This window comes from Caretta caretta, chromosome 9, assembly GCF_965140235.1.
Source record: "Caretta caretta isolate rCarCar2 chromosome 9, rCarCar1.hap1, whole genome shotgun sequence".
In the NCBI taxonomy this organism is placed as follows: domain Eukaryota; kingdom Metazoa; phylum Chordata; order Testudines; family Cheloniidae; genus Caretta; species Caretta caretta.
In genome coordinates this window covers 85,744,058-85,771,901 of record NC_134214.1, presented here as the reverse complement: position 1 = coordinate 85,771,901, position 27,844 = coordinate 85,744,058, and the positions used below count along the sequence as shown (strand labels likewise).

The window sequence follows — 27,844 nt, the reverse complement described above, 5'->3', positions numbered from 1 at the left end:
AGCCAGAATGCAAATGAAAAATCAAAACAGCAGAAGGATGGTGTTCTGGTTAGGGCATTGCAGATCTGGTGTCTCTTCCTGGTTCTGCCACAGCTCTGTGTGTAGCCTTGGACAAATCACTTAGCCTCTCTGCCTCAGCTCCCCATCTATACAATAGAGATCGTATATTGCCCTCCCTCACAGGGCTGCTGGGAGGATGTGGTCATTAATGTGCATTGGCACTCAGGTACCACAGTGAGAAGCATCATGGAAAAGCCTTGTAAGTGAACAAGATAGAGATTTAAACTTCCATTTAAATAAATCCTAGGAAACATCTACACTCCAAGGGGGAAGACTCACTTCAATTGCTGCTCCTGTATTTTCACTCCCATCACTCAAACATGACTCCAAGCATGTGAGAGTTATTGTTGGAATCAGAAACAGTTGTGCCCAGCTCTTCTGGTGGCCACAGCAGCGTGGTAGAAAAGGCAAGAGGGGAAATAGAAGGATTCTTCAGGCTCTGACAGTGAACGGGGGAAAAAAGAACCACTGTAGCCTACAGTCCTCACACATGCACACTGCTGGGAAGTGGGGTGGTGGGGAGATCCTAGGCTGATGACCCTCACAGATCAGCATTTGTGTGCTCTCAAGCTCTCTTACCTGATACGATCACTGTCTTTTTTCTTCAACTCTGCATCTCTCTGCAGAACCTTCATAAGCTTCTCATACTCCTCTTCTGTCAGAAAGCTTAGGTCCAGCATCTTTTCTGTAATGATCTCAAGCCAGCTGGAGCACCGACAGACCAGAACCTATTTGAGAGCCGATTGTGAGGGTGCCATCAGCAGCTCCCTGAGCAGAGGGGCTCAGTTTGCCAAACAGCATTAGAGCTTGAAAGCATGGCTTGGAGGGAAGTTGCATTAAGATTTTGACTCGTACTTCAAGGCACTAAGCAGTTCTCTGGCATGGTTTTCTATACAGAATGCCTGCTTGTGCCAAGGGAAAAAAAAAACCCGCAAAACCTCTCTCCACAGTTATGTTCCTTCCTTTGCCTCACACACAGTCAATCAAATATCCAAATATAGAGATGAGAGCTTCCCACTGGCTTTAGCTGCCTCAGAAGGGATGAAGGACCGACTCCGACATTAGACATCAATCACCAGAACTTCTGGCATATGTCCTCCTCAGTATAGAAGTCATCTCAAGAGCAGTTCAATTGTCCCTGCAAAGAAATAGCACAGAGATGCCTTTATAGATAAACATGACATATGGTGACTGAATGTGTACATTCGGGGTGTTTATTTGTTCTTAAGCACAAGTCCCATAGCAAGCTGTTCTGTCTTTCTTCCCATCTCTGACAGCTCTCGATACGGTATCAGCCTAACCATGACACAAGCTTATTTTAGTCAGCTTCATGGGAACTGGTAAACAGCTTCCCTAGCAAACTGCTTCTAAAACAAACAGGTAAGAAACACAGGCAAGGTATTAATTCACATCACCTCCATTTCCCCACCTGTAGAAGGAGGTGAATGTCAGACACTTAAGAGATCCAAAAAATGGTTTGTAAGTGCTAACTGTTATCACTGGTTAATCTACAAAAAGAACCTTAATGCTGCTCATTTAGTAATGTGTGTGCAGGTCTCCTTACACTGCATTTGTATTTGCTATTCAAACAGTAGGATTCTTAAATCATTCTGTGGTCCAGCAGGCACTGAGCACAGAAGTGGAGAGGGAGAGCAGATCACATATTGCTCTGTTACAGTGTGCCCCACGCTCTAGCCAATTTGAGGGTAAAGAGGTCCCTGATCACCTGTAGAGGGAGTTACCTCCAGGTTCTTTCAAATGGAAGGTCACTATGAAGCAGCAGTAAGGGAAGTTAAAGGTGGTCTCCAGGTAGTGATGAAAGATGCTCGGTGGATATTACCTCCAGCACAGAATCACCTGCTTTGCACACATGAAAAAAACAAAAACCTGTCTATCCATGGAATATGGTGATTTCTACTCTAGTCCTTTAACGTGCTTTATATTTAAACAGGCAGCTCACAGAACCACATGGAACAAGAGCACTTTTCCCAGTGTTGCCAACCCTTGCGATTTGATCATGAATTTTGTGATATTTGTCATTTCTTAAAGCCTCAGCTTTTGAAGTCAGGTGCTAATGGGAGCAACTCAGCTGTCATTTAAAAGGAAAAAAAAAAGATTTCTAGCCCTCATGGTTAGAAAGAAAAACCTGGGGAGAAGAAAAAAAAAAAAAAAAGAAACGTAAAGGTTCAAAAGCCATAAAATGAACTCAAAAAGGTATTGTTTTTAAAATTCCCTGTCCTAAAAAAACCACACTCAATCTCATAATTTGGAGGGGAAGGGGGGAGAAAGAGGGCTGACTCAAGTTTTATGTATATTTGGGATTGCCAATACTGTTTTTGTCTGACCAACATCATATTTTCTTACCTGTGTTACCAGTAGCACTTTAGAGGATTAAAACAGAAATACTTCAAAAAAATTCACCATTTCTGCATGAAATGTACATTTAATCAGCAGCTTGGTATGAAACTGCACAGAGCAATTTCATGTTTGTTTCCAGTCACTTTCCCCTACTGGTTCTCATGCACTATCACAATGATGAGTTTAACCAACATTTCCAGGACATGTTTAAGTTCAAATAAAATGCACCATGAAATATTTGTTACTCTTTATTTTGTCAAAACTTTTATTTAATTTTTAACAAAACCTGAAATTTCGGCCAAAATTACTTGAGAATCTCTCCAGCAATGACTCACGTTTACTCAGCAACCTAATAAACTACGAACAAAAAATTACCTACATATATAAACAAAGCATCTACTAGTTAAAGTGTCCTGTTTTACCCTCTGGAGGTTGTATTTTAGTAAATTATTTCATTATGGTATAGGAGGTCAAAAAAGGAAGTTAAAGCCCACCACAAACTGCCAACACCCTCTTTTTGGAAAACAGGTTTAAAAAAAACCCCAAACTACCTGAAGCGTTTACTGTGGAAAAGTTGTTTTGTTTTTAAATTGTGAGAAATCTCCACCTGCTGTTTAGGTAGCTGACTTCAATGCTGCCAAGCCATTGGGACCAGCCATGCAGAAGTAAACAGAAATTATTTGCATAGGAGCTAAGCAAAACTGTCACCTTTATGATTTTAACCAAAGCATTTCTTGATGTTTGCTCTGCATATTACTACACCTCTGTTGCTGTGGACTCAGGCCTGAAACAGGAAAACCTGCAGTTATTCACCACAGTATTTTAAGATAAGGGCAATAGTGTGTAATTTGTTTACTAGTATCTAGAGGCACAATAAACAGGAATAAGATCAACTGACATCAACTGTATGTTATCAGGCAGGAACACTGCATTCTGTAACATATACCGCTTCCATAACATTTCTTACCATAGATGTCCTAGGTCTCATTTGTTCTCTCTCTCTCTCATTAAAATACTTTTCTATATTGGAAGTAGTCCTCTCTCCTCCCAAATCTGCTATGGGAGAAGGGTGACAATATGTTGTAATGTTCCCCTATTCAGTAACAACAAGGCCCATCCCTGCATTGATAAAGGGAACGTACTAGATGTTCAAAAGCATCTTTTACATCTAATTACCTTGATAGGAAAATCTCTGAAGGAGAACCTCCTAGAAAGATCAACACGAGGAAGGTTTGTTGTGCAGAGAAATCCAAAGAGGTCAAATTGGAATAGTCTGTTTCCAGGTCCACAGAAACCCCACAAGTTAAGTAGAGCGTGACCAACATGGAGGCGGCTATCTGATATGTCTACTGTCACACTCCTCCTTCCTTAGGGCCATCCTTCCAGGCTGGCTGCAACCTCCACTGCAGTAGCTTCTGTCTCAAGTTCAATGGAGCTGTGCCCATGTATACTAGCTGAGGATCTGGTCCAAAAATCAGCTATTAACTTTCCTCCAATTAGCCCTGCTATCTCTCTCTGTAACCAATGGCACTGAGCAGACATAATTGGTATGCCCCACACACCAGCTCAAAATCCCAGGACCAAAAAAAAAAAAAAAAGGGGGAGAGGCCAAACACCTAACTTTCTCTGAAGCATTTTTATGCTTAGAGGGTTAATAAACTGTTGTGACTTGAAGGGAATATATTTGTAATCTTAAGTGCCATGCTAAAGTACGTTTAAATCCTCTATGGTCCTGGATTATGCTGGAGAGCTTTTAATTGCTCCTGTGCCTTTTGCGACTTGACTGTTTGCCGTGTGTTATAATTTGTATTGTGTATGCACAACTGAATTACCTCCACCCTGCCCTCCAGGCTAATCTGCTCAGAACTCAAATTACCAGTTTATTCAAGGGTTTGAACAAGGGTGTACAAATAACCACCTGTGTAAAGAAGGCTTAAGGGCTCAATTCTTACTCAGGGAAGTAGTCCAACAGACTACAAATAGGAGAACTTGCAGGAATAAGGATTACTCACGCGCATAAGTGTTATAAGGCTAGACTCTAAAGTACTGTAAGCTATTACCTTCAAGTTATTTTACCTTTTCTTTACAGAGGAGCCTGCTTTCTTCTGGGATTTTTATTTTTCTTTTAAATAAACCAGTTTGGGGGAAGACTTGTGTGAAAATGAAGCTCTTATTAGCCTAGTTATGCATGAAACCACTGCTCCTTTTGGAAAGTTGGCTACTAGAGGAGCTGCCTTCTTGTGTATGCTGCGCTTTTCAGATATGCCAATGGGCTTCTTAAAGAAGCCTAATACAAGCCATTGAGATAAATGGTGCCAGAAGAAGACTGTTGCCAGTTAGCTGTTTACAGACATTTGTCACCTATAGATTATCTACAGGGCACTCCAGTCTCAGATCTCCTTTCACAGTGTACATCCTGTTTCTGAGTGTCGCATGTCTTCTTCCTCAACATTGGTATGTGCCGAGATTAACGATACCACACACTGCAGGCTAAGTGGATTCCATTTATTCTATGGTGCTCTGCATACGAAAGAGAAACTGAGCCAAATTAGAAGCTTTAATCTGCAAATTTGGCGGACAAATCCCATTTCAACAGCCACTGCTAATGCTGGCTGAATATTTGACAAGTCGATACCACACTATCACCTAGATCAGTGGTCTCCAAAGTTTTTGGATCACGCACCCACATGGTGCCACCAAAGAAAGAAGATGGGAAGACCTGCTGCAGGCGTGCAGAGCTGCCGCCGAAGAAAAAAAAAAACGGCAGAGTGCTGTCCAGCGGCGCTCCTTCTGCCACGCACCCCCTGGGATCCTCCGGTGCACCCCCTGGGGTGCGCGCACCCCACTTTGGAGACCACTGACCTAGATCAACACAGTCATCCAGATCTGGACCACACCACCTTACAGAACAAAAATGGGATATGGAACATATACAGTTTTCCATACTAATTCAATAAAGATATAGGAAAATGTCAGTTTAACAAAATAATCTCCATCCTTTGCCTAACACACAACAAAACCAGTAAAAGGAAAGAATTGTCCCCTGCAAGACTATTCATGGCAAGGTGAACATAGCAGCATGCTGCAGAGGTCACCTATTCTAGCCTCCCCCCCACTACCAAATAACCCGTGACAACGTAACAGAATTACAGACTGTAGAGCACCAAGAGGTAAGCACTTCACAACACATCCATCAGTTGAGATATACCTGGTAGGCTGGGACAAAAACAAGGAAATTGCACCATATTTAAAAGCAGAAGCAATAGTAGCAATTAGCAATACACGTTTGGAAAAGGAAGACATTTGGAAGACTCAATTTGCTTTCATCAGCAGAATTGAAGAAAAAGCCAACCTGTTACTGATAGAAAAAGACCACTTTCTTTAAAGGAGGCAATCTTGAAAACCCATATAAAAGGCTCTAACCATTAAGGACTCGGCCGATGTCCACAGATGTCAATGGAAGTCTTGATAGTGCCATCAGTGGGTATTGGATTGGCCCTAACTGAATTCTTCGATTTCAGCGAAGCAAGATTTGCAGTCCAAGGCAAAACTTCCATTGACTTCAATGGGGCAGAGTTTCACCCTTAGAAGAGATAAGCTCACAAAGACCCATTTCAGGCTCCACCATTGTTGACAGACATGGAACAGTTCATGGAACATATTACTATTTGTGAAGATCCCAGGCCAGATTCTTTGCTGGTGTAACTCCACTGACTTCAGTAGAATTCTGCCAGCAGAGCCCATAGCCCTCTCGTGGAATTGAGCCCACAAAGACACAGGAGTTCCAGATGGGGCTATGAAACAGGTGCAAGGCTACCCTTACCCAAGAGAGTCCTGATTGTATTAGTTAGAATTATCACTTCATTCAACAAATCAACCAGAAGACAGACAGGACAACTTGGGAGTGTTTGTCAGGACAAGCTTGAGACACTAACAGGGAGCGAGCTGGGACTGGGAGTTGCTGGCTCTTCCCTAACCCCAGCTGGGCTGTCCTGCACCGTCACATAGCCACACTACTCAAAAAGGGGCATGAGAAATAATGTGTTTTCCATGGTGACAAGAAGCCACAAGGACAACGTGTTTCCAGGATTGTGTCCTCAGCGAGCAACAGCAGGGAATAAAGAGGAACTCAGCACATTCAGGGATGCCCAGATGACACCATTATTACCAACTTGCTGGTTTGTTTCACTGTACTTTGTTCAGCATTTGCACATACCTATGCTCCATTTTGTCTGTGCAACTGTATCTTAAAATGAACTGTACAGTGCAGATACAAAGAGCTGCAGAGGGAGAAAGAAAGTAAGTAATAAAGGGAAGGGATTGGGGCTGAGAAGTGAAAGTTCTCAGATGAGATTTAAAATTGAAATGAAAAGAACATGGAGAGGAGACGGGAAGACTGTTAAAAGTGGCCAGCGCTGCACAGAAGAAGGCTCTCACACCACAACTGAAGAGGACACAGTTGGTAGGTAACAGAAGCTGGGAGGGTGGTTACAACAGAGTCTACAGAGAGCAAGAGGTTTTTGCAAATGCAAAAAGGCTCCTGAGCTGCCAGGGGAAGCAGAACCTCAGTCAGAGCAACCCTTGGAATCTAAGGGTATGTCTACACTATGAAAGAAGGTTGAATTTATAGAAGTCGATTTTTAGAAAGCGATTTTATACAGTCGATTGTGTGTGTCCCCACTAAGAGCATTAAGTCGACGGAGTGCATACCAAGGCTAGTGTTGACTTTCGGAGAGTTGCCCTGTGGGTAGCTATCCCACAGTTCCCGCAATCTCCGCCGCCCATTGGATTTCTGGGTTAAGCTCCCAATGCCTGATGGGGCAAAAACATTGTCGCGGGTGGTTTTGGGTACGTGTCATCAGTCATCCCTCCCTCCATGAAAGCAAAGGCAGACAATCGTTTTGCGCCTCTTTTCCGTGCAGGCGCCATACTGCTTTCAGCAGACGGTGGAGTAGGGCTGCTAACCGTCATCATTGACCCACCGCTTCTGCTGCCACTCTGCTCTTGTCTCGATAGCGAATTTCTCCAAGTTGTCTCTCATGGGTGCCCGCTTCCGCTGCAACTCTGCTCTCCTGCTCTCATGAATCCACCTTGCAGGATATCAGCCACCGCTTCCGCTGCCACTCTGCTCTCCTAGTGGTCTTGCAGGGCCGTTTCCGCTGCAACTTTGCTCGGCTGCTCTTGTCTCGCCATAACACGGCAAGTGTGCAGCCCGCTCAGCTGTTGTGTCCTGGCAGCAGACGGTGCAGTAGGTCTGCAAACCATCGTCACTGAACGACCGCTTCCGCTGCCACTCTGCTCTCCTGCAGACGCCATACCACAGCAAGCATGGAGCCCGCTCAGATCACCACGGCAGTTATGAGCATTGTAAACATCTTGTGCATTATCATGCAGTATATGCATAACCAGAACCCGCAAAAGCAGGCGAGGAGGCAATGGCAGCGCGGTGACAAGATGATGAGGACATGGACACAGACACAGACTTCTCTCAAAGCATGGACCCCGGCAATTTGGCCATCCTGGTGGCAATGGGGCAGGCTTATGCCGTGGACGCCGATTCTGGGCCCGTGAAACAAGCACAGACTGGTGCGACAGCATAGTGTTGTAGGTCTGGGATGATTCCCAGTGGCTGCGAAACTTTCGCATGCGTAAGGGCACTTCCATAGAACTTTGTGACTCGCTTCCCCCTGCCCTGAAGCACAAGAATACCAAGATGAGAGCAGCCCTCACAGTTCACAAGCGAGTGGTGGTAGCCCTCTGGAAGCTTGCAAAGCCAGACAGCTACCAGTCAGTCGGGAATCAATTTGGAGTGGGCAAATCTACTGTGGGGGCTGCTGTGATCCAACTAATCAACGTAATTACTAAGCTGCTGCTATCAAGGGTAGCGAGTCTGGGAAATGTGCAGGTCATAGTGGATGGCTTTGCTGCAATGGGATTCCCTAACTGTGGTGGGGCCATAGATGGAATGCGTATCCCTATCTTGGGACCGGACCACCAAGGCAGCCAGTACATAAAGTGCAAGGGGTACTTTTCAATGGTGCTGCAAGCATTGGTGGATCACAAGGGACGTTTCACCAACATCAACGTGGGATGGCTGGGAAAGGTACATGACACTTGCATCTTCTGGAACTCTGGTCTGTTTGAACAGCTGCAGCAAGGGACTTACTTTCCAGACCAGAAAATAACCGTTGGGGATGTTGAAATGCCTACAGTTATCCTTGAGGACCCAGCCTACCCCTTAATGCCATGGCTCATGAAGCTGTACACAGGCAGCCTGGACAGTAGTCAGGAGCTGTTCAACTATAGGCCGAGCAAGTGCAGAATGGTGGTAAAATGTGCATTTGGACATTTAAAAGCACGCTGGTGCAGTTTACTGACTCGGTTAGACCTCAATGAAACCAATATTCCGATTGTTATTACTGCTTGCTGTGTGCTCCACAATATCTGTGAGAGTAAGGGGGAAGACGTTTATGGCGGGGTGGGAAGTTGAGGCAAATCGCCTGGCCGCTGATTACACACAGCCAGACACCAGGTTAGAAGAGCACAGCAGGGCGTGCTGCGCATCAGAGAAGCTTTGAAAACCAGTTTCATGGCTGACCAGGCTACGATGTGACAGTTCTATTTGTTTCTCCTTGATGAAAACCCACCCCCTTGGTTACTCTACTTCCCTGTAAGCCAACCGCCCTCCTCTCCTCCCTTCCATCACCGCTTGCAGAGGCAATAAAGTCATTGTTGTTTCAAATTCATGCATTCTTTATTAATTCGTCACACAAATAGGGGGATAACTGCCAAGGTAGCCCGGGGGGGGGGAGGAGGGAAGCACCTGGTGGTGTGGGGGAGGAGGGAAGGAGAAGGCCACACCGCACTTCTAAACTTCTTGAATGCCAGCCTTCTGCTGCTTGGGCAGTCCTCTGGGGTGGAGTGGTTGGGTGCCCGGAGGCCCCCCCGCCCCGCGTTCTTGGGCATCTGGGTGAGGAGGCTATGGAACTTGGGGAGGAGGGCGGTTGATTACACAGGGGCTGCAGTGGTGGTCTGAGCCTTTCCTGCACCTCAGCCATATGCCGTAGCATATCCGTTTGATCCTCCAGCAGCCTCAATATTGCATTCCGCCTCCTTTCATCATGCTACTGCCACCTCTTCTGTTGCTCCAGCCATCTATCCTCTCGTGTGTCCTTCCTGTCCTCGCGTTCATTTTGTGCTTTCCTGGACTCTGCCATTGACTGCCTCCACGCATTCTGCTGGGCTCTTTCAGTTTGGGTGGACTTCATGAGCTCAGAGAACATTTCATCACGAGTGTGTTTTTTTCTCCTTCTTATCTGCGCTAGCCTCTAGGACAGAGATGCTAGTTGCAGCGTTGAAACATTTGCAGCTGCGGGAGGAAAAAAAGGGAGATTAAAATTGAAAAAGACACATTGGCCATTTAAAAGGAGGGGCTGATGTTTTCGGGTTAATGTGCAGCACAAACCCAACTAACCTCCCCCCCCCCCCAATTCTCTGGGATGATCACTTCACCCCTCCCCCCACCGCATGGCTAACAGCAGGGATGATTTCTTTTCAGCCACACGCAAACAGCCCAGCAGGAACAGCCACCTCTGAATGTCCCCTGAATAAAATTCCCCTTTTTCAACCAGGTGACCATGATTGATATCACTCTCCTGAGGATAACACAGAGAAATAAAGAACAGATGTTGTATGAATGCCAGCAAACACCAGGACCACACGCTGCCATGCTTTCTTATGCAATGATTCCAGACTACATGCTACTGGCCTGCCATGGTAAAGTGTCCTACCATGGAGGATGCAATAAGGCTGCCCTCCCCAGAAATCTTTTGCAAAAGGCTTTGGGAGTACCTCCAGGAGAGCTTCATGGAGATGTCCCTGGAGGATTTCCATCCCATCCCAAGACATGTTAATAGGCTTTTCCAGTAGCTGTACTGGCCGTGAATGCATCCCAAATCTTCAGGGCAAAGTAATATTAAACACGCTTGCTTTTAAACCGTGTATTATATTTACAAAGGTACACTCACCAGAGCCGCCTTCTCTGCCCTCAAGGTCCAGGAGCCTGGGTTGGGAGGGTATTGGATCCAGGGTGATAAACAGTTCCTGGCTGGCAGGGAGAACGGTTTCTCCGCTTGCCTGGTGTGCGCTATCATCTTCCTCGTCCCCAAAATCCTCATCCTTGTTGTGTGAGACTCCCTCCTTGGAGGAGTCCATGTACAGGGGTGGGGCAGTGGTAGAGGCACCCCCTAGAATTGCATGCAGCTCATCATAGACGTGGCATGTCCGGGGCTCTGACCCCGAGCGGGCGTTTACCACTTGGGTTTTTTGGTAGGCTTGCCTAAGCTCCTTAAGTTTCACACGGCACTGCTGTGGGTCCCTGTGATAGCCTCTGACCTTCATGGATATTTTTTCAAATATTTTGGCATTTCGTCTTTTGGAACTGAGTTCTGATAGCATGGATTCATCTCCCCATACAACGGTCAGATCCACTACCTCCCGTTCGGTCCATGCTGGAGCTCTTTTGCAATTCTGGGACTCCATGGTCATCTCTGCTGATGAGATCTGCTCGGTCACCTGTGCTGATCAGCTTGCCACACTGGCCAAACAGGAAATGAAATTCAAAAGTTTGCGGGGCTTTTCCTGTCTACCTGGCCAGTGCATCCGAGTTCAGAGTGCTGTCCAGAGCGGTCACAATGGAGCACTGTGGGATAGCTCCCGGAGGCCAATACCGTTGAATTGCGTCCACACTAACCCAAATTCGACCCAGCGATGTCGATTTCAGCGCTAATCCCCTCATCAGGGAGGAGTACAGAAATCGATTTTAAGAGCCTATTAAGTTGACAAAAATGGCTTCTTTGTGCGGATGGGTGCAGGGTTAAATCGATCTAACGCTGCTAAATTCGACCTAAACTTGTAGTGTAGGCCAGGGCTAAGTGATGAGAAACAGGATGACTGCCCTAGACTAGACTTGAGGAGCTATTTGTAAAAGAAAAATACCCAAGGACGTTGTATGACCTGGGGCCAAAACCGAAAATTTAAAAAAAACAAAGGCAATTTTAGAATCTCCTTCCTTAGAGGTTTTTAAGGTCAGGCTTGACAAAGCCCTGGCTGGGATGATTTAACTGGGAATTGGTCCTGCTTCGACCAGGGGGTTGGACTAGATGACCTTCAGGGGTCCCTTCCAACCCTGATATTCTATGATTCTTGTTAGGTCTCCAGTCATTCCCAAAGCCACAATGTCCCTTTATTAACAAAGTGGCTTTATATGGATTAAACCACACACACAAGTAACAATTACAGCTGCATCCATTAAGTTCACTCCCTAGTTTTTGAACTGTGCCTACACTAGAAACCGCAGTACCTATATTACAGCAATAGGCAGAAACTATGCAATTGTACTAGTGTAGATCAGTCTTAAGGTCCTTACACTAGCGCTTACACCACTAGTTCCCACCAAAGCTGCTGCACCATTGGTACTATTCTTTCTGATAGAGATTAATAGTCCTCACTGCGTAAGTATGGCCTACAGTCTTTCTTCCTAGATCAGGGGTGGGCAAACCTTTTGTCCCGGGGGCCACATCGGGGTTGGGAAATGGTATGGTGGGCTGCGTAGGGAAGGCTGTGCCTCCGCAAACAGCCTGGCCCCCGACTGGCCCCCGCAGAACCCCCTACCCCTCCAACTCCCCTGTTCCCTGACCGCCCCCTCCTGGGACCCCCCGCCCCAACTGTTGTCCCCCCCTCTCCCCCCGGGACCTCCTCCTCTATCCAACCCCCTGCTCCCCGTCTCCTGACCACCCCCCCCGAACCTCTGCCCCATCCAACTGCTCCCTGACAGCCCCCCAGGACCTCCTGCCCCTTATCCAACTCCCCCGATCCCCGCCCCCTTACCACGTCATTCAGAGCGGCAAGACAGGCTTATCTGAAAGTCTGGGAGGTGGGCAGGTGCAAGTCGTGCTGCCCACATGGCAGCACAACTTTGGAGGAGGGGGGGGTCAGCGGGGGAGGGGCTGGGGGCTAGCCTCCCTGGCTGGGAGCTCAGGGGCAGGATGGTCCCACGGGCCATAGTTTGCTCACCTCTGTCCTAGATGCATAAATATACCTGTAGCCATATTAAAAACACATACTGTCTGCTTGCCCCCAGCTTATAGAGCTATGTAGATTGCTTTGTATCAGTGGCCTGTCTTCTTCATTATTTACCACTTCATCTGTGATGATTTTATGGTTTCTTCCAGATCCTTAATAAAAGTGTTAAATAGTGTAGGACCAAAAAAACAACCCCACCAGAACACACCCATTCAATGAGGATTCCCCATTTACAGTTACATAATGAGACCCATCAGTTAGCCAGCTTTTAAGCCATTTAATGTGTCATGTTAATTTTATGTCTTTCTAGTTGTTATTTTTAAAAGCAAAATGTCATGCAGTACCAAGCCAACTGCCCTATAGAAATCTAAATATATTATGTCACTGTTAACTTTATCAACCAAACTTGTAATCTCAAAAAAAAAAAATCAAGTTAGTTTGACAGGATCTATTTTCCATAAAGCCATGTTGAATGGCATTAATTACATTACCCTCCTTTAATTCTTTATTAATAGAGTCCAGTATCCACTTTTCCATTATTGTGCTCGGGATTGATGTCAGACTGACAGGCCTGCTTGGGTCATCCCATTTACCCTTTTTAAATATTGGCATAACATTAGCTGTCTTTGAGTCTTCTGTAACTTCCCTGGTGTTTCAAGACTTACTGAACAAAAAAACCCAAATATTAACAGTCCAGCAAGGTCATCAGCCAGCTCTTTTAAAGCTCTTGAAAGTTATCTGGACCTGCTGATTTAAAAATGACTATTTTTTGTAACTGCTGTTTAACAGCAAGATACAAGTGGAATGGAAAGCATGTTATGTTCCACCCCCCCAAATCTGGACCAGAAATATTTATTGTAATAGACAAATACCATTGCTGGGGTTTTTTGATCCTAATATACTTAAACTCCTTCTATTGTCCTTAGACAAGGCCAGAGATTTCTAGGCCTGAAGGTATATTAATATAGATGCAAAGTTCCAAACTGCACATACCAGTTCCTTTTTCAAATAAGACCAGTTGGGCGGTAGGGAGAGTTGACAGTGTGTCATGCCTAGAATGTAAAATTTAGAGCTTCCTAAACTGCCAACATGAGCACAATCTAGTAGCTAATGCACAGGTCTGGAAGTCAGAATATCTAGATTCTACTCACAACACTATCACTGACTCGGTATGTCTACACAGCCATTAAACACACATGGCTGGCCCATGTCAACCAACTCAGGCTCTCAAGGCTTAGGCTGTGGGGCTGTGAAATTGCAGGGTAGATGTTTGGGCTCGGGCTGGGGCCCAGGTCAGCTGACAAAGGCCAGCCATAGGTGTTTAACTGCTGTGTAGAGCAACCTTCATTATGTGGCCTACGACATGCCCCTAACTCTGTGCCCCAGTTTCTCCCCCCACTGCTATGAAATAGAAAAATATCCCTACTTCACCAGGATGTTGTAAGGTTTAATTCATCTGTATGTGTAAAGTACTTTTTACTTCTTCAGGTGGAGTGCTTCACAGAGGTGCACAATATTCTTTTTAAAATAAGATACAGCACCAATAGTGACTAAGCCACCTTAGCTTTGGCAAACAAAGAGTGGGTGTAGGCTAATGTAATAGTTTTCTGAAAAGTTACTGCATTAGAAACAACTCTCCTCTCACTCAGACAGCAATATAGTTGCATGAACTGTAATGGAATTACACCCTTGTGAAAGGACAATCATGCCCAGTGTTTGTAATAATAAAACCAAGTGATTGAGTTCTGTAGAAACAGCTGTAGGAATAGCTGATCGGATAAAGAATAAACTTGCAACAAAGAAGGCTGTGTGGTTTTCCACATCAGTCTCCCGTGAGAATGCCTTCTTTACAGCTGTACCTTTTCTGCATTGGTCAAGGCCTACCTGTGAACATCTCTCACCTTTCAGAGTTGCTTCTGTGAGGGGTTTGATTGGTCAAGTTCCCCAGTCTCAAAATGGAAATCCTGCAGCACAGTAATTTATTTACCTCAACTTCCCATGGATTTTTTTTTAAACCCACCTTCTGTACATGACAGAAGTTGTACGTGACCCAATTAGTCATTCCCAATGAAGTTACAAAGATGGGTAAACAGGGAGGCACCAACGGAGGAATGCAGCTCTGACCAGATCAATGGCTTTTTATTTTCAGAACTACTCATGTTACCTTTTTTACCCATATCTCCTGTATCACTTTACTAGACAAGAGTACGACCTTGGGTGGACTCATAGTTTCAGTATTGCCTGCCATTATATATATATATATATATATATATATATACACACACACACACACACACACTTTCTAATAACACTTGGTATGATTGAGACTCCCAATAATTTATTAATAGAAAAAAATTCTCTTACATCTCCATAAACAGCTTATAAAGGGTGTTCAGTAACAAATGATGTCACTGAGATTAGACCTGGGTGAGATTTTTCAGGTGAAATTTTTTTTTTGGGGGGGGGGGGTGAAGGAGGGAAAAACATTCAGTGTCAATGAAACATTCTGCAATTCAAATTGCTCAGGTTAAAAAAAAAATTCCTGGGGGGAAAAAAAAAAGTCGTCAAAAATTTCTACATTTTACAAATGAAATTTTTTTTAATAAACAAAAACACAAGATCAAAACAAAAAATTCTATTCAATCAAAAATAAATGAAAACATTTCACTGAAGATTTTGAACTGAAAAATTGTTCAGGTAAACCCCAAAACAATTCACAACCCTCCCCACCCCCCACAATTTTCTGGAACTGCCAGTGAACCAAAAAGACTCCAGTTATTTGCACAGCTCTTGCTGAAATGTTCTTCGTAACATGGAAATTGCCATAATGGATCATGCCAATGGTCCATGGTAGTTCAACCTTTGACAGAGACTAGTACAGTAACTCCCCACTTAACATCCTCTAGCTTAACGTTGTTTCAATCTTATGTCCCTGCTCCATTACAGAACATGTTTAAAGTTGTGCAATGCTCCACTATAATGTCGTTTGGCTGCCTGGTTTGTCCACAGCTGGCAGCCCCCCATGCCTCCCCCCAGCAGCCCCTGCCTGCCGGTGGATCCCATGGATCAGCGTCTCCCCCCTGCTCCCCCCACCTCCTGCCTGCGGCAATCAGGAGGCAGGAGCAAGAACCCCACACAGGCTCCCGCTCCCTCCCCTGCCTCCTGAATGCCGCAAACCAGCTGTAACTGGATTTCTAATGCTTCACTAAACTCTACTCATCTCTCTCCTTGAGTGATATTTTGCGGCAGAGAGCTCTTCAGGTTAATTTTGCATTAGACTTATTAAACAGAATTCCTTTTATCAGTGTCAAATGTTGCCTTTTAATTGGCATAGGTGATCCCTGGTTCTTTTATTATGAAAAAGAATATGTAGGCCTAATAGGGTTAAATTAAAGAGAACAACCTTATTTTATACACATCAATGCCTTCAAGAAAAAAAATTTACAGGAAAAAGGTGACTCAGAATCCACAAACCAAAACCCATTTTCTGTTAATAAACTTAACTGGATGCTTTAGTTTAAATATTTGAGAGTTCTGTTTACTTCATAGGTGGGGAATATTTGCAAAGCTTTTACAGGATGTAGTTCATTGTAACTGTGTAGTGTTAGAACACAAATAAACAAGCACTGCTTACAAGGAATACAGAGTAAACCTCTGCTATTCCCCTTTAATATGCATGGCAGTGTCCCAAATGAAGCTGAGGATGCCAGCATTTTAAAGAACTTGCTATTACTGGAGCCACCCTCTTGTGTCACATGGCTAAGTCTGTTTGGTCTATCAAGTCTTCAGTTTGGAATCCCTTGTAGATGCCAGGGACAGAAGGTGGGTGGGGAGAATGGGGTCGAGATGAAAGTGAAGATGCACTGAAAGTGAAGAAGTTTGGTGGGAAAGTTTGTACAGTGCCCACTGTGTAAGGTAGGTGAGGCAATCTCTTTTGTTGGACCAACTTCAGCTGGTGAGAGAGACAAGCTTTCGAGCCACACAGAGTTCTTCTTCTGCTCCTACACTGCACAAGGACATTTTCTGGACTTTCAGAGAATTTGGATTTACACCCCCAAAATAAAGAGACTTTTCAGAAGACATTCCTCCTGCCACCTTGCAATTACCACTTTTATTAATTGGTAATATTTCAAAACTCTCCATTCTCATCAGGAGCTCCCCATGAAATCAAGCCCGAGTTCTGTTCTACTTAAACTTCTATTATGGAAACATCTTGTTTTCCCTCACAACACTTAATAATGCCACTCTTCACCAAAGAAGAAAAAAAACCCAACCCCACATCATATCTATGCATTAAATATGTGGTTGCCTGTTTTGTAAGTGCTTCAGAGAAAGTGGAAAATGCCCTTTAAACTGCGTACGCTGTTTATTTGTGAGGCAACTTGAAAAAGGTTGTGTAAAAAATAAAATGAAGAGTGCTAGGAAAACATCTGCAGGTGAGATCTTATCAGTACAAAGCCCAGGAATGATTCATTTGAACCACTGCAGAAGGAAGGCATGTATTTAGACAAATCATCTCACATTCCTGTACTTTGGACTTGTCCCCTCCTGTTTGTCCATACTCATCTTTTTTAAACAGTTCGAATCTGCTTTACCGTGCCACCTTTAAACAAACAGGATAACGTAAATTACAGACTTGTTCTAATGACGAAACTGCAGGATGGGAGGAGGACGACGACGACGGTTGCTCATTACAACTTTTGACTTTTTCTTGACCCCAACAGACACCTGCACACCCCAGGGCTGCTTCACACCCAGAAGGATTTGCCTTCATTTCCTTTTGCTTATTACACAGTCAGTCTCTTCCCTAACCTCACTTGTTATGAGCTCAAAGGCATAGCAACCTCTTGGCAATCAGAGAACAGGTCAAATCAACCAAGACATTATAACTACACTGTAGTTAAGCCTCTGTCACCGCATGAACTCCCATTGTCATATACCTCATCCCACCAAGCTCTTCAGCAAGTAAGAGTCAGCATTCAGTGAAGAGCATCATAATGGAAGCCCTATTTTCTTCCCAAAAATAGGAATAAAAAAAAAAAACACCTTATTTAGCTACTTCTAATGAAGCAGGAGCTCATACCAGGCTGAACACCCTGGGGGCCAATTCCTCCCATACTTCTCAACTTGTCAAAATCTAAAATGTGGGATGCAATGTAATACAAAGACCCAACACACAAAAAGTTAATCATGCAGCAAATTTAGGATGCCATAGGATTCCTTCCATGTCAATAACTTTCCGTAATCTCAGTTTCATGATTCTTTATTTGTGATGTAAACGACAAGAATGAAAGAGAGGGGATTCCAATGTAGTAAGGTGCATAGGTAATTCGGACTAGAACGAGTGACTTGAAATGAGCTACACTTGAAATGAGGTAGGAGTCCTTTACATTGTAGAAGTGTTCAGTTCTGGAGTTAGGTCCAGACCTAGTGCCGTTTTAGATATTGGACAGATATTAAATATTTAAGGCTTCAAAAGAAAAAACAAACGCTTTCACTTTCATTTCTTACCTTGCAAATCCCTGAACTGCATGTACAGTAATCGAGTTAGCTATGGTTACACCCTTTCCTAGCAGACATTCTTCAGTGGGAAAACAAATCCGTACAGGGGAATATTTTTGAACAAATCAGCTCATTTTCTAGGTTTGATGCAACTCTCCAATACAAACACAAACTCAATCACACATTCATTTACTGGAGCAGGTTTCATTTGATCAGGCTGGATGGGGAGAGCTGGTAGGACACACATTTTTGGCAGTGCTTGTTAACCAAGAACATGGAAAAACAAAACACTTGGGCCCATTCCCTCCCTTCCTCACTGCTCCACTGTTACTTCAAAAGTCCCCAAGTTAGAGTCCATCCAGTGAAGTGTGATCCACAATATCTAAAAGGGCAGTGCAGCTCACACAACAGGAAAGGGTCAGACTGACTTTCATACTGAAATGCAAAATAAGTGCAACATTCATTACATAGCGAAAGCCAAGTTGTCCCCACATTAAGGCCTTGTTTACACTAGAAAGCTACATTAGCTTAACCAAAGGTGTGATTTTAAACAGGTTCAGGTAAACTGGTGCAAACTCCTGTGAGATGCTCATTTCAGTTTTGCTTAAGATGTTTAAGTTTCTGATTTAAACCAAGCTGAAATTCAAACAAGGATTGCAACCAGTTGAAATCAGTTTAGTAACTAATTTAGGTTGAACAACTGGTATGACTTTTCTGTCTAGCCAAGATGTTCTTTACATCTGTGTAACCCAACAGACATGCATTAATGTTCCAGAGAGACGGGGAACAGGACATTTCAGATCACAACTGGTTCACTTGCGTCATTGAATAAACTTTCTTTATTTTTGAGTGTTCACATGGAAAGCTGTCGTCCTCTAAAACCTTTTATTTGAATGGCAGTGGCCAAAATTCTGCTGTCAGTTCCCCCCATTGCAATCCCATTGACCTAATTTACTACTGCAGTGCAAAACTGCACCATATATTGGACTGGGGCCTACTGTCCCCTTCCACAGAGAAGCCTACAATAGAGACAAATCCCGTTGCAAACTTTGAGATGAGCCTGGCCAGTTTCCTCTGAATTGGCTCTCTGCAGCAGGGGAGAGCTGAGGGAGATCTTGTAGTGCAGGCTAGTTACAGAGGCCTATACACACTGCTTCTCAAGTTCTTCTCCATGGGTGTGCATGTCTGTCAGGAACCATGCTTGTGTGTGTTCTCCACAAACAGCTGTCCCAAATCTGCCCTCAGGGAAGTTTCAATTTGTAGAGAGAGAAACTGCATCAGATAATGGTGATGAGGTCAAGACTGCCATTCTCTTCTATCCTCCCCAACACCTACAGAGTAGCCAGGAAGGGGCTACCAAGGGGGAAGCGTGCAACAGCAGAACTATTCCCTCATTCTGTATTTGGGGACCTAGTTCCATTGGCTTGGATTACTCTTCCCACATGGTAACAAGAGGCGGCCTGGAGTCCTGCCCATATTTACACACCTGCCACCCCAGTGACAGTTGGCCCAGGGTTCCAAGGTATAGTAAGTGCAAAGGGTTGCACAATTATAAGGGCAAATTGGGGCATATACTGGATGATGCACATTATTGTGCATTGTAGCATTAAATTAACGCAATAGGGTTGCACAGGGGGAACTGAGGGTGTAATTGCTCAATGTCAACAGCTTGCAATGAAGTGAGCTTATTCAAGTACACAGATGGCATATTTGTCAGTGTAACAGGATAGCCATTGAAAGTGAATATCAGTAAATTGTTGTCCTGATCTATAATGTCGTCTCTGCCCCCCCCCAAAGATTAATTGTTCCATTAGATTTAAGCTATAGAACATTGATTCCCAAACTGGGGGGCATGAAAAAATTCCCAGGGGGGTGCGAGCCTGCCTGGCCCTTGAGCTCCCGGCAGCTAGCCCCCAGCCCCTTCCCTCCTGTCCACCTTCCCCCGCAGCCACACCACTGCATGGGCAGTGCAGCTTGCACCCGCCCACCTCCCAGGCTTTCCAATAAGCCAGTCCTGCTGCTCTGAGCAGCCTGGTAAGGGGGCAGGGAGCGGGGCGAGGTGGGATTGGATAAGGGGCAGGAGGTCCCAGGAGGGCAGTCAGGGGACAGGGAGCAGCTGGATGGGGCGGAAGTTCGGGAAGGGGGCAGTCAGGAGACGGGGGGCTGGATAGGCATGGGAGTCCCAGGCAGGCCTGTCAGGGGGTAGGGGGGTAGATAGGGGTCAGGGCAGTCAGGAGATGGGAGGGGAGTCCCCGGGGGGTGGGGGTTCTGGGAGGGAGCAGGCAGGGGACAAGGAGCAGGTGGGATTGGATAGGGTGTGGGATCCCGGGGGGCAGTTAGGGGTGAGGGGTCCTGGGAGGGGGTGGTCAAGGGACAAGGATTGGGGGGGTGTTGGATGATGGTAAAGGAGAGGTGGGGGGCATGAGGGTTTCTCAAAAATTAAGAAGGGGGCGTGATGTTGAAAAGTTTGGGAACCACTGCTATAAAAGGTTATTTGATGTTGATTCCACAATCAACAAGATCAGTTCTTACAGCTCTGTACAGATCTGCAGTTTACTGACAACGGCGGAAAGGGCTTTTATTCACTTTGACCTTACTACCACATTACTTAGATAATTTGTTACTGTTCCATTCTTCCCATAACCTTTTCAATTGTAGATAACAGTATTGATTTAAAATGCGATGAAAGCATGCTTGCCCTACAATGAACACATTGTCCTTGCTGTGCCGTATTGTGTGTCTTCTAAGGGCTGCCTACTTGCAAACTATTGGGGGGTGGGACCTTTTGACTCAGTGTTGCAGGCTCATTAAATGGACAGGGTCAATTAGTTTGGGGCAGTGGTTCTAATTTTTTTATTTGTGTACCCCCTAAAAGATTTCAAATGGAGGTGCAGAGCCCTTTGGACCATCTGTGGACTCCAGGGGTCTGCGGACTTCAGATTGAAAACCACTGACTTAGGGTGTAAAAACAACAAAAACACACCACAACCAAACAAACAAACAAAAAAACCCATAGATTTACACTTCAACTACAGAGCCATATGGGCCCCATGTAGGGGACCGGAAACTCAGGGAGGGCCCCCTTTGTGGAGTTCTTCCATGAGGGAGGGAAGGAAGCAGGAGAGTCAATCCTCAAAACCAGCAAATCTCCCCCCCAAGATCCATGAGGAACATGTGGAAGACAGGGCCATCTTCATGGAGGATCTGTGACTGTCCAGGCTCCTGTCGACAACAGCTCCTTCAGAGCAACTCCCCTCACGTTCTGCTAGACCTGTAATCCCTCTTCCCCTGAGAATGGGGGGTTATCCCATTCCCCCCCTCCATGTGTATATGAGTAAGTTAAATGCTGAATGAGTCACTATGAACCTACTCACAAAAGTTTGGTGTCCTGCTACATCTAGGCCACACTGACTGTGTCCTGTCCCCTCTCTTCTCTCTCACCCCAAAATGATCATTTGTGGGGGTTGGGAAGTGAAGAACAATGCCATACGTAGCCTGTCCCTTGAGTGCCCTGACAGAAGCAGAGGGTACAACGTAGCTTTTGTTATCTGGCTGGGGAGGTGAGCTTGATTCTAAATAGGATATTCACTGCTAAGGAAAAAAATACATTATTATTAATAAAATTAATGGGAATAGCCAAAAATAGACATTACTCATACAGAACCATTGTTTACATAGAGTGATCAGCTGCAGAGGGAACAGAAATTGCCAGCACAGAGTAGGGCTTATTATTACTCACAACAATGGAGCATGAACAAGGAAGTAAATAAAACAGGCCCAGAGGAATTAAGGATCACAGGATAGAGGGAAGGCCTAGGAAGACAAAAGGAGCAGGAGAAATCCAGTGGGGGGCGTGGGGGGGGGGGGGAAAGAGTTCTTCTATTCCAGGTTCTAAGAAATTTCTGAAACAATACAAAGCAGAAAAACAACAAGACAGTGTATTAGACAGCATCCCTTAGAAATAGCTATTGATGTAGCTGTCAGGGAGATCCACCTACATGATAAAAATCTCTGTATTTTAGGAGAAGCCCCCTGGAATGTTTTTCCTACTATTCCAAACGCATCTTGGGACTTTCTTTTTTTGGTTGCTGTTGATTTCCCCCCCCCGGCAACCATGCTTGCCTCAATCTTATTCTTGATACTGGCCATAAACCATTCTTTAGAATGGATTGCCAAAGGCCTTGACAACAACTCAAAGTAAGTTTTATTTAGGAGGTATGATTTAATGGAATGAAAATTTGTATGTCCGTAGTGCTGACCATGTTCATGAGAAGTCAAAAAACCAAAAGACATGACATCATTGTTCTTGTACAGTGACAAGGCATTTGGAATTTGTAACAATATGAAATCATATAGGGCCTGATCTAAGTCTCAGTGAATCATAGAATCATAGAATATAAGGGTTGGAAGGGACCCCAGAAGGTCATCTAGTCCAACCCCCTGCTCGAAGCAGGACCAATTCCCAGTTAAATCATCCCAGCCAGGGCTTTGTCAAGCCTGACCTTAAAAACCTCTAAGGAAGGAGATTCTACCACCTCCCTAGGTAACGCATTCCAGTGTTTCACCACCCTCTTAGTGAAAAAGTTTTTCCTAATATCCAATCTAAACCTCCCCCACTGCAGCTTGAGACCATTACTCCTCGTTCTGTCATCTGCTACCATTGAGAACAGTCTAGAGCCATCCTCTTTGGAACCCCCTTTCAGGTAGTTGAAAGCAGCTATCAAATCCCCCCTCATTCTTCTCTTCTGCAGGCTAAACAATCCCAGCTCCCTCAGCCTCTCCTCATAAGTCATGCGTTCCAGACCCCTAATCATTTTTGTTGCCCTTCGCTGGACTCTCTCCAATTTATCCACATCCTTCTTGAAGTGTGGGGCCCAAAACTGGACACAGTACTCCAGATGAGGCCTCACCAATGTCGAATAGAGGGGAACGATCACGTCCCTCGATCTGGTCGCTATGCCCCTACTTATACATCCCAAAATGCCATTGGCCTTCTTGGCAACAAGGGCACACTGCTGACTCATATCCAGCTTCTCGTCCACTGTCACCCCTAGGTCCTTTTCCGCAGAACTGCTGCCTAGCCATTCGGTCCCTAGTCTGTAGCTGTGCATTGGGTTCTTCCGTCCTAAGTGCAGGACCCTGCACTTATCCTTATTGAACCTCATCAGATTTCAGAAGTTAATGGAAAGACTCTCATTGACTTAAGTGGTAGTGAGAGCAGACCTATACTGTACTTTTATTGTAAGATACAGTTCCTTATCCCACATACATCATATAAATGTGTACTATAGTAGACTGTCAAAGTCTGCAATGATACAGTCTTTCTATAGAATAGTGACAGTATTTCTATAATCACTTAACAATGCTTCAAAGTTAGGATCTTGACAAATGTCACACAGGAAGACAGCAATAGACCAGGGAATAGAACTCTGGAGTGCTGATTCCCCATCTTTATCCACTGGATCATACTGCCTCAGGATACATCAGGATTTGTAAGCCAACATTTTTTGCAACCAGTGAAACAAATACAGGGCCCTTTGCTGTATGCAAAAACAAGAGGGTCATACCAACTACCACACACACACGCTCGGTTAAACTTCTAACATTAAGGCAAATTCTCATAATCAACTTCTAACACTAAAGTTTAAAGCCACCTTTGCAACACCCAGATTTTAGGCTGCTAACAGGGCTAAAAAGGCTTCTGGCATAAATTAAAACAGTTGTGGGGTGCTCTAATTTATGTCAGCCTCCCCAGGGCTGCCTATGGGCTGCACAGAAGCCCCGTGTCCCTGGGGTGATAAGCACAAGCCACACACACCCTCCCACCCCTAGCATAACCCCTGCCCTGGAGCCTGTGAGGGGACGCATAGAACATTTACAGTAGCCATATTCTGCTGAGCCCAGGGCATACTGTGGTCCTGGAATGGCACACAGGGGCCAGAATCAGCCCCATTATTCTTCCTTGTTGTTAAATCAGATATTCTTGCCAGGCCACCTTGATCTGATTTTCTTGCTAACCCTGACTGCCATTCATTTTATTCCACCCATGCACATTTTCCTGAACTATCTTCAAGATATTTTCTCTTATATCAGGGAGCACATGTTTCTGCATTCTGGACTGAGGAACGACATACCTGCTGACAAAGTTACTTCGCTATTATCTCTGATCTCCAGAAAGCAGGATTTGTTAATCCACATTGTGACAACTATTAAAATCAACATGATTTTGTAGATGCACAAGCATCACATTTGCAGTTGAGATAGGATTAAGTGGCAATAAAACAGTAGCGGGTGTTTGTGGAAATAGCAGACAATCTCAATGGCAACCTGTTTCCTGGTGACCAATACACTCTTCGTACTTTGTTTAAAAGTGGATTGGTTTGTCATTCCCCCCCACACACCCTTCCCTTTTCCCAAAAGGGACATGAATTTCAAAGTTTGGATTGTTAACTTGCAGAGAGCAGAATGTCTCCAATTTTCTGCAGATAACTCACAGATTGGCTGAGCTCTCCCTTTTCTCTTCTGGCCATATCTGCTGGATGGTAACTTGTAATACTTTTTAAAAGGACAACCTTCAACTTTTCAAATAAATATGCTCCATTCAGTGCATATTAATTATAGTGAAAGATGAGTGAGGCTGAACAGAAAAATGGATTTCAGTTTCAACCTTTCTTCCCCACAAAGTTTGGGGCTGATCATAAACTAGATTTACTTCAACTCAGAGATAAGCAAGGCAGCTGCAAAGCTGGGATCAGCGGTCTGATTCCAAAGACCTCCACTCCCAAAGTTTAGGGGGCATTTGGATCTGGACCTGTCCATGGTATACTTGTTTTCAAAGGAAAAAAAGTTTACATAAACTTCATTAATCTAGCCAATTAGAAAAAAAAAAGTTATAAGCTAGGTTTGGGTAGTGTCCTTGAATCCCCATTTCTATTTCTGTAGTTTTACAAACACATTTTCCTGCTTTTAAAGATATTTTTCCTCTCCCCTGTTGCAGTGGGAACTACTCACATAAACAAACATGGGGCGCGGGGAAGCGGGGACAGTAAATTAAGGCCCTGATCCTGAGATCGGGGTTGCTGGCATGCACCTAATTACAGGATCAGGGCCTAAGGGGAGAAAACAGACGTGGACTACACAGAAAGGGCCTGATCATGTCCTTCCTTGAACCTCAGGGAGCCGTTTACACCTGTGCGAAGTGAGCACGAAACTCCAGTGTTCTGATCCGGTACCATTTTACACCCGGTTTGCACAGGCGTAAACAGCACAACCCGGTGCGCGCCGACGGCAAGTCACCCCAGTATGTGCTGGCCGGTGCACCAGGTACACGAACGGGACACAAAGTAAGGATCCGAGTGTGTGTGGTGGGGGTGATTTCAGACAAATGGGGTCAGGCTGATGGCGCTTCTCCCGGGGCAGCCAGCGAGCCTGGCGCGGCTCGGATGCATCCTCGACCCCACTTGCCAGTGCCGGGGTCGCAAGCAGCTGCCCAGCCGCTCCAGAGCCGGTGCAGGGCACTCGCCGGGGCGCAGGTTCCCTGGGTAGCCGGGCACCTGGCAGCGGCTCCGCCCGAGCGCGGGCGGACGCGGAGTCTCTTACCTGGCGGGCGGCGCGGGGCAGAGGCGGCTGGGCGCGCGCGCGCGGCTCTCCCCCGGGGAGCTCATCGCACCGGCAGCAGCGGGACAGCAGCTGAGCCCCGTGCCCGGGCAGCCGGCAAACCCGGACTGGATCTCGCACGCGCCCTGCCCCATACTAGTGCTGTGCCTAGGCTCCCGCCCCTTATAAAACCCGGACTGGATCCCAGCCCAGTGACCAGAACAGCTGCTGGGCCCAGGCCCCAGCAGCCTGAAAACCTGGCCTGGATCGTTACATAGTGACCCACCCGAGCTCCCCCAGGGCTCACACACCTATTCGACCCACAGGGCACCCTGCCCAAGGACTGGCAGCCTTCATGCCAGCCAAACCAGCCTCCAACAGGGAACTGAAAAACCTGAGGTCCCTCTGCCTGGCTACCGTAACGGACCCCTGATGCAGGGTGTCACACCAGTGTTGTGATACCCCAGCCCCCATGTGCCTAGGAAAGTGCTGGGTCCACCATGAGCTTGGAGGCAAGTGTTGTAAGTGCTCCATGCTCTAGGTTCTACAGGCACTGCCTGCGGAAGGGGGGGGTCCCCATAAACTGTCACAGAGTCTGAGGAATAACAAAGGGTTCATTAACTGGGGCTGCCATAAGCTAACGATGCTTATACCCTTGGCACAATTAACAGTCACAAGCAAAAGAAGGACCAATGGTGCCTAGCCAGCCCCCCCTAGGGACAGCCCAGTCGAGGGGTATGAAGATGGGGCTCCTCTGGCCTTGTGGCAGTGATACACCCTCCCAGGATCAATCATGCACTAGCTTGCAGATCCTTGGCCAGGGCTCCATTCTTCTGTCCATCTTCTTTAGACTCATCCACACAAACCCCCTCTTTAGCAGGCTGCTCCCAAACATCGGCCTGACATGGCTGCCGCTGATTCCCTGTCAGCCTTTCAGGCCAGGTCCCCAAGCTGCCCATATTCTCTTCCCAGCCAGCTGCTAGGCTGCTACTCCTGCCCATCTCCAAAACCTTGGTCCCCTCTGACCATATGTTGTACTTCCCTTTCATGAACAGGAGGGACCATGGAGTCCTCTCCCAGCTGGGTGTGAATCTGCAAGCCAACAGTACCCAGCAGTGAGCCCGTGGGTTCAGAATTTTTCTGTCATCAAACACATTTATGCATTATTATTATTATTATTATTTTAAATCAGGAGACTAATATTAAGTGAACATGGACAATTGTGAGGCATAAGAGCTGTCTTCCTTATGGTCCTGCCAGTGTCTCTGTTCCCTTTTAGGCACCATCATTTTCAGAGGAGTAGTTCATGCATTGTTTCACGTGGGAGGCATCATTCTTAAAGGCGCTGAGGTTTTGGAGGCAACATTGAGAACCTGGGAACTCCAAAGCAGCCTGATGCTGAGGCTAAAGGCCTGATATTAGGCATGTATGATGCCAAGTCTTCTCCTTCTACTCATACTCATTGTTCCAAGGTACCTCTAAAACGAACAGGAGATACAGCTGATTGCTGTCCAGTGGGCTTAGTGAAATGGTGTTTGGAGCCCAATCCTCAGTGAGACGGTCCAAAATCCACTGCCTCAGCAACTGGCATTCTTGCTGGCAGACTCAGAAGAGAGGCCAAGGGGTGAATGGACTTGGAGACTGGACTAGCTCTGCCAGTGTCCAGCTACATGCTGTGTGAGGAAGAATTATTTCTAACCATACCCCCTTTTAATATTAGTTAAAATACAGTTATTCATTTAGACTGAGATTTTCAAAGCCTCCTAATGGATCCACATCTTCTCGGCAGCTTTGAAAATCTCAGCATGATGTTTTAGTGAGAAATACTGGCTATTGGTCCAGTTCAATAGCCGTTACTCATATAAGTAGATCGACTGATTCACTCGTCAGAGCAAGGGCTGCAAAAAGAGACCCTATGTGCAGAAAGGCACCAATGGGTGCCTTGTTCTGATACCACTTACTAACATTCAGCTGTGAGTTTTCATAAATATGGAGACCCAGAATTCACATATTGCTGCATTTTTCAGTGTAATTATTACAAAATCAACATGAAAAACCTCCCTTCTCCTGATGCTCTGTTGTAGCTGCACCGTCTTTTTGTTCCTAAATTAAGGCCAGTTGCCAGTTCCACATCATAACTGGCCTGTTGATGACTATAATTTATGCAAGTCATCTAGGAAGTTTCTGCTTCCTACTCAGGGTAAGGTTCTGCATGGTGCTGAGCACTTCCTGGGAATGATGACTC

The 27,844-nt window shown here is 45.5% G+C and overlaps 1 protein-coding gene across 2 annotated transcripts in view; it reads right to left on the bottom strand.

The window, feature by feature from the left end:
• LOC125642793 (synaptotagmin-like protein 2) overlaps positions 1–25,729 on the bottom strand; it is a 66,402-nt gene extending 40,673 nt beyond the window's left edge. For both annotated transcript variants that reach the window (XM_048864598.2, XM_048864599.2), the window contains exons 1-2: positions 25,603–25,729; positions 640–1,198 (exon numbers count right to left, since the gene is read on the bottom strand). In XM_048864598.2, the coding sequence (XP_048720555.2) occupies positions 640–740 (101 nt within the window). In that variant the 5' untranslated portion in view covers positions 741–1,198; positions 25,603–25,729. The remainder of the gene's footprint in view (positions 1–639; positions 1,199–25,602) is intronic.
• Between the last annotated feature and the right edge of the window lie 2,115 nt (positions 25,730–27,844).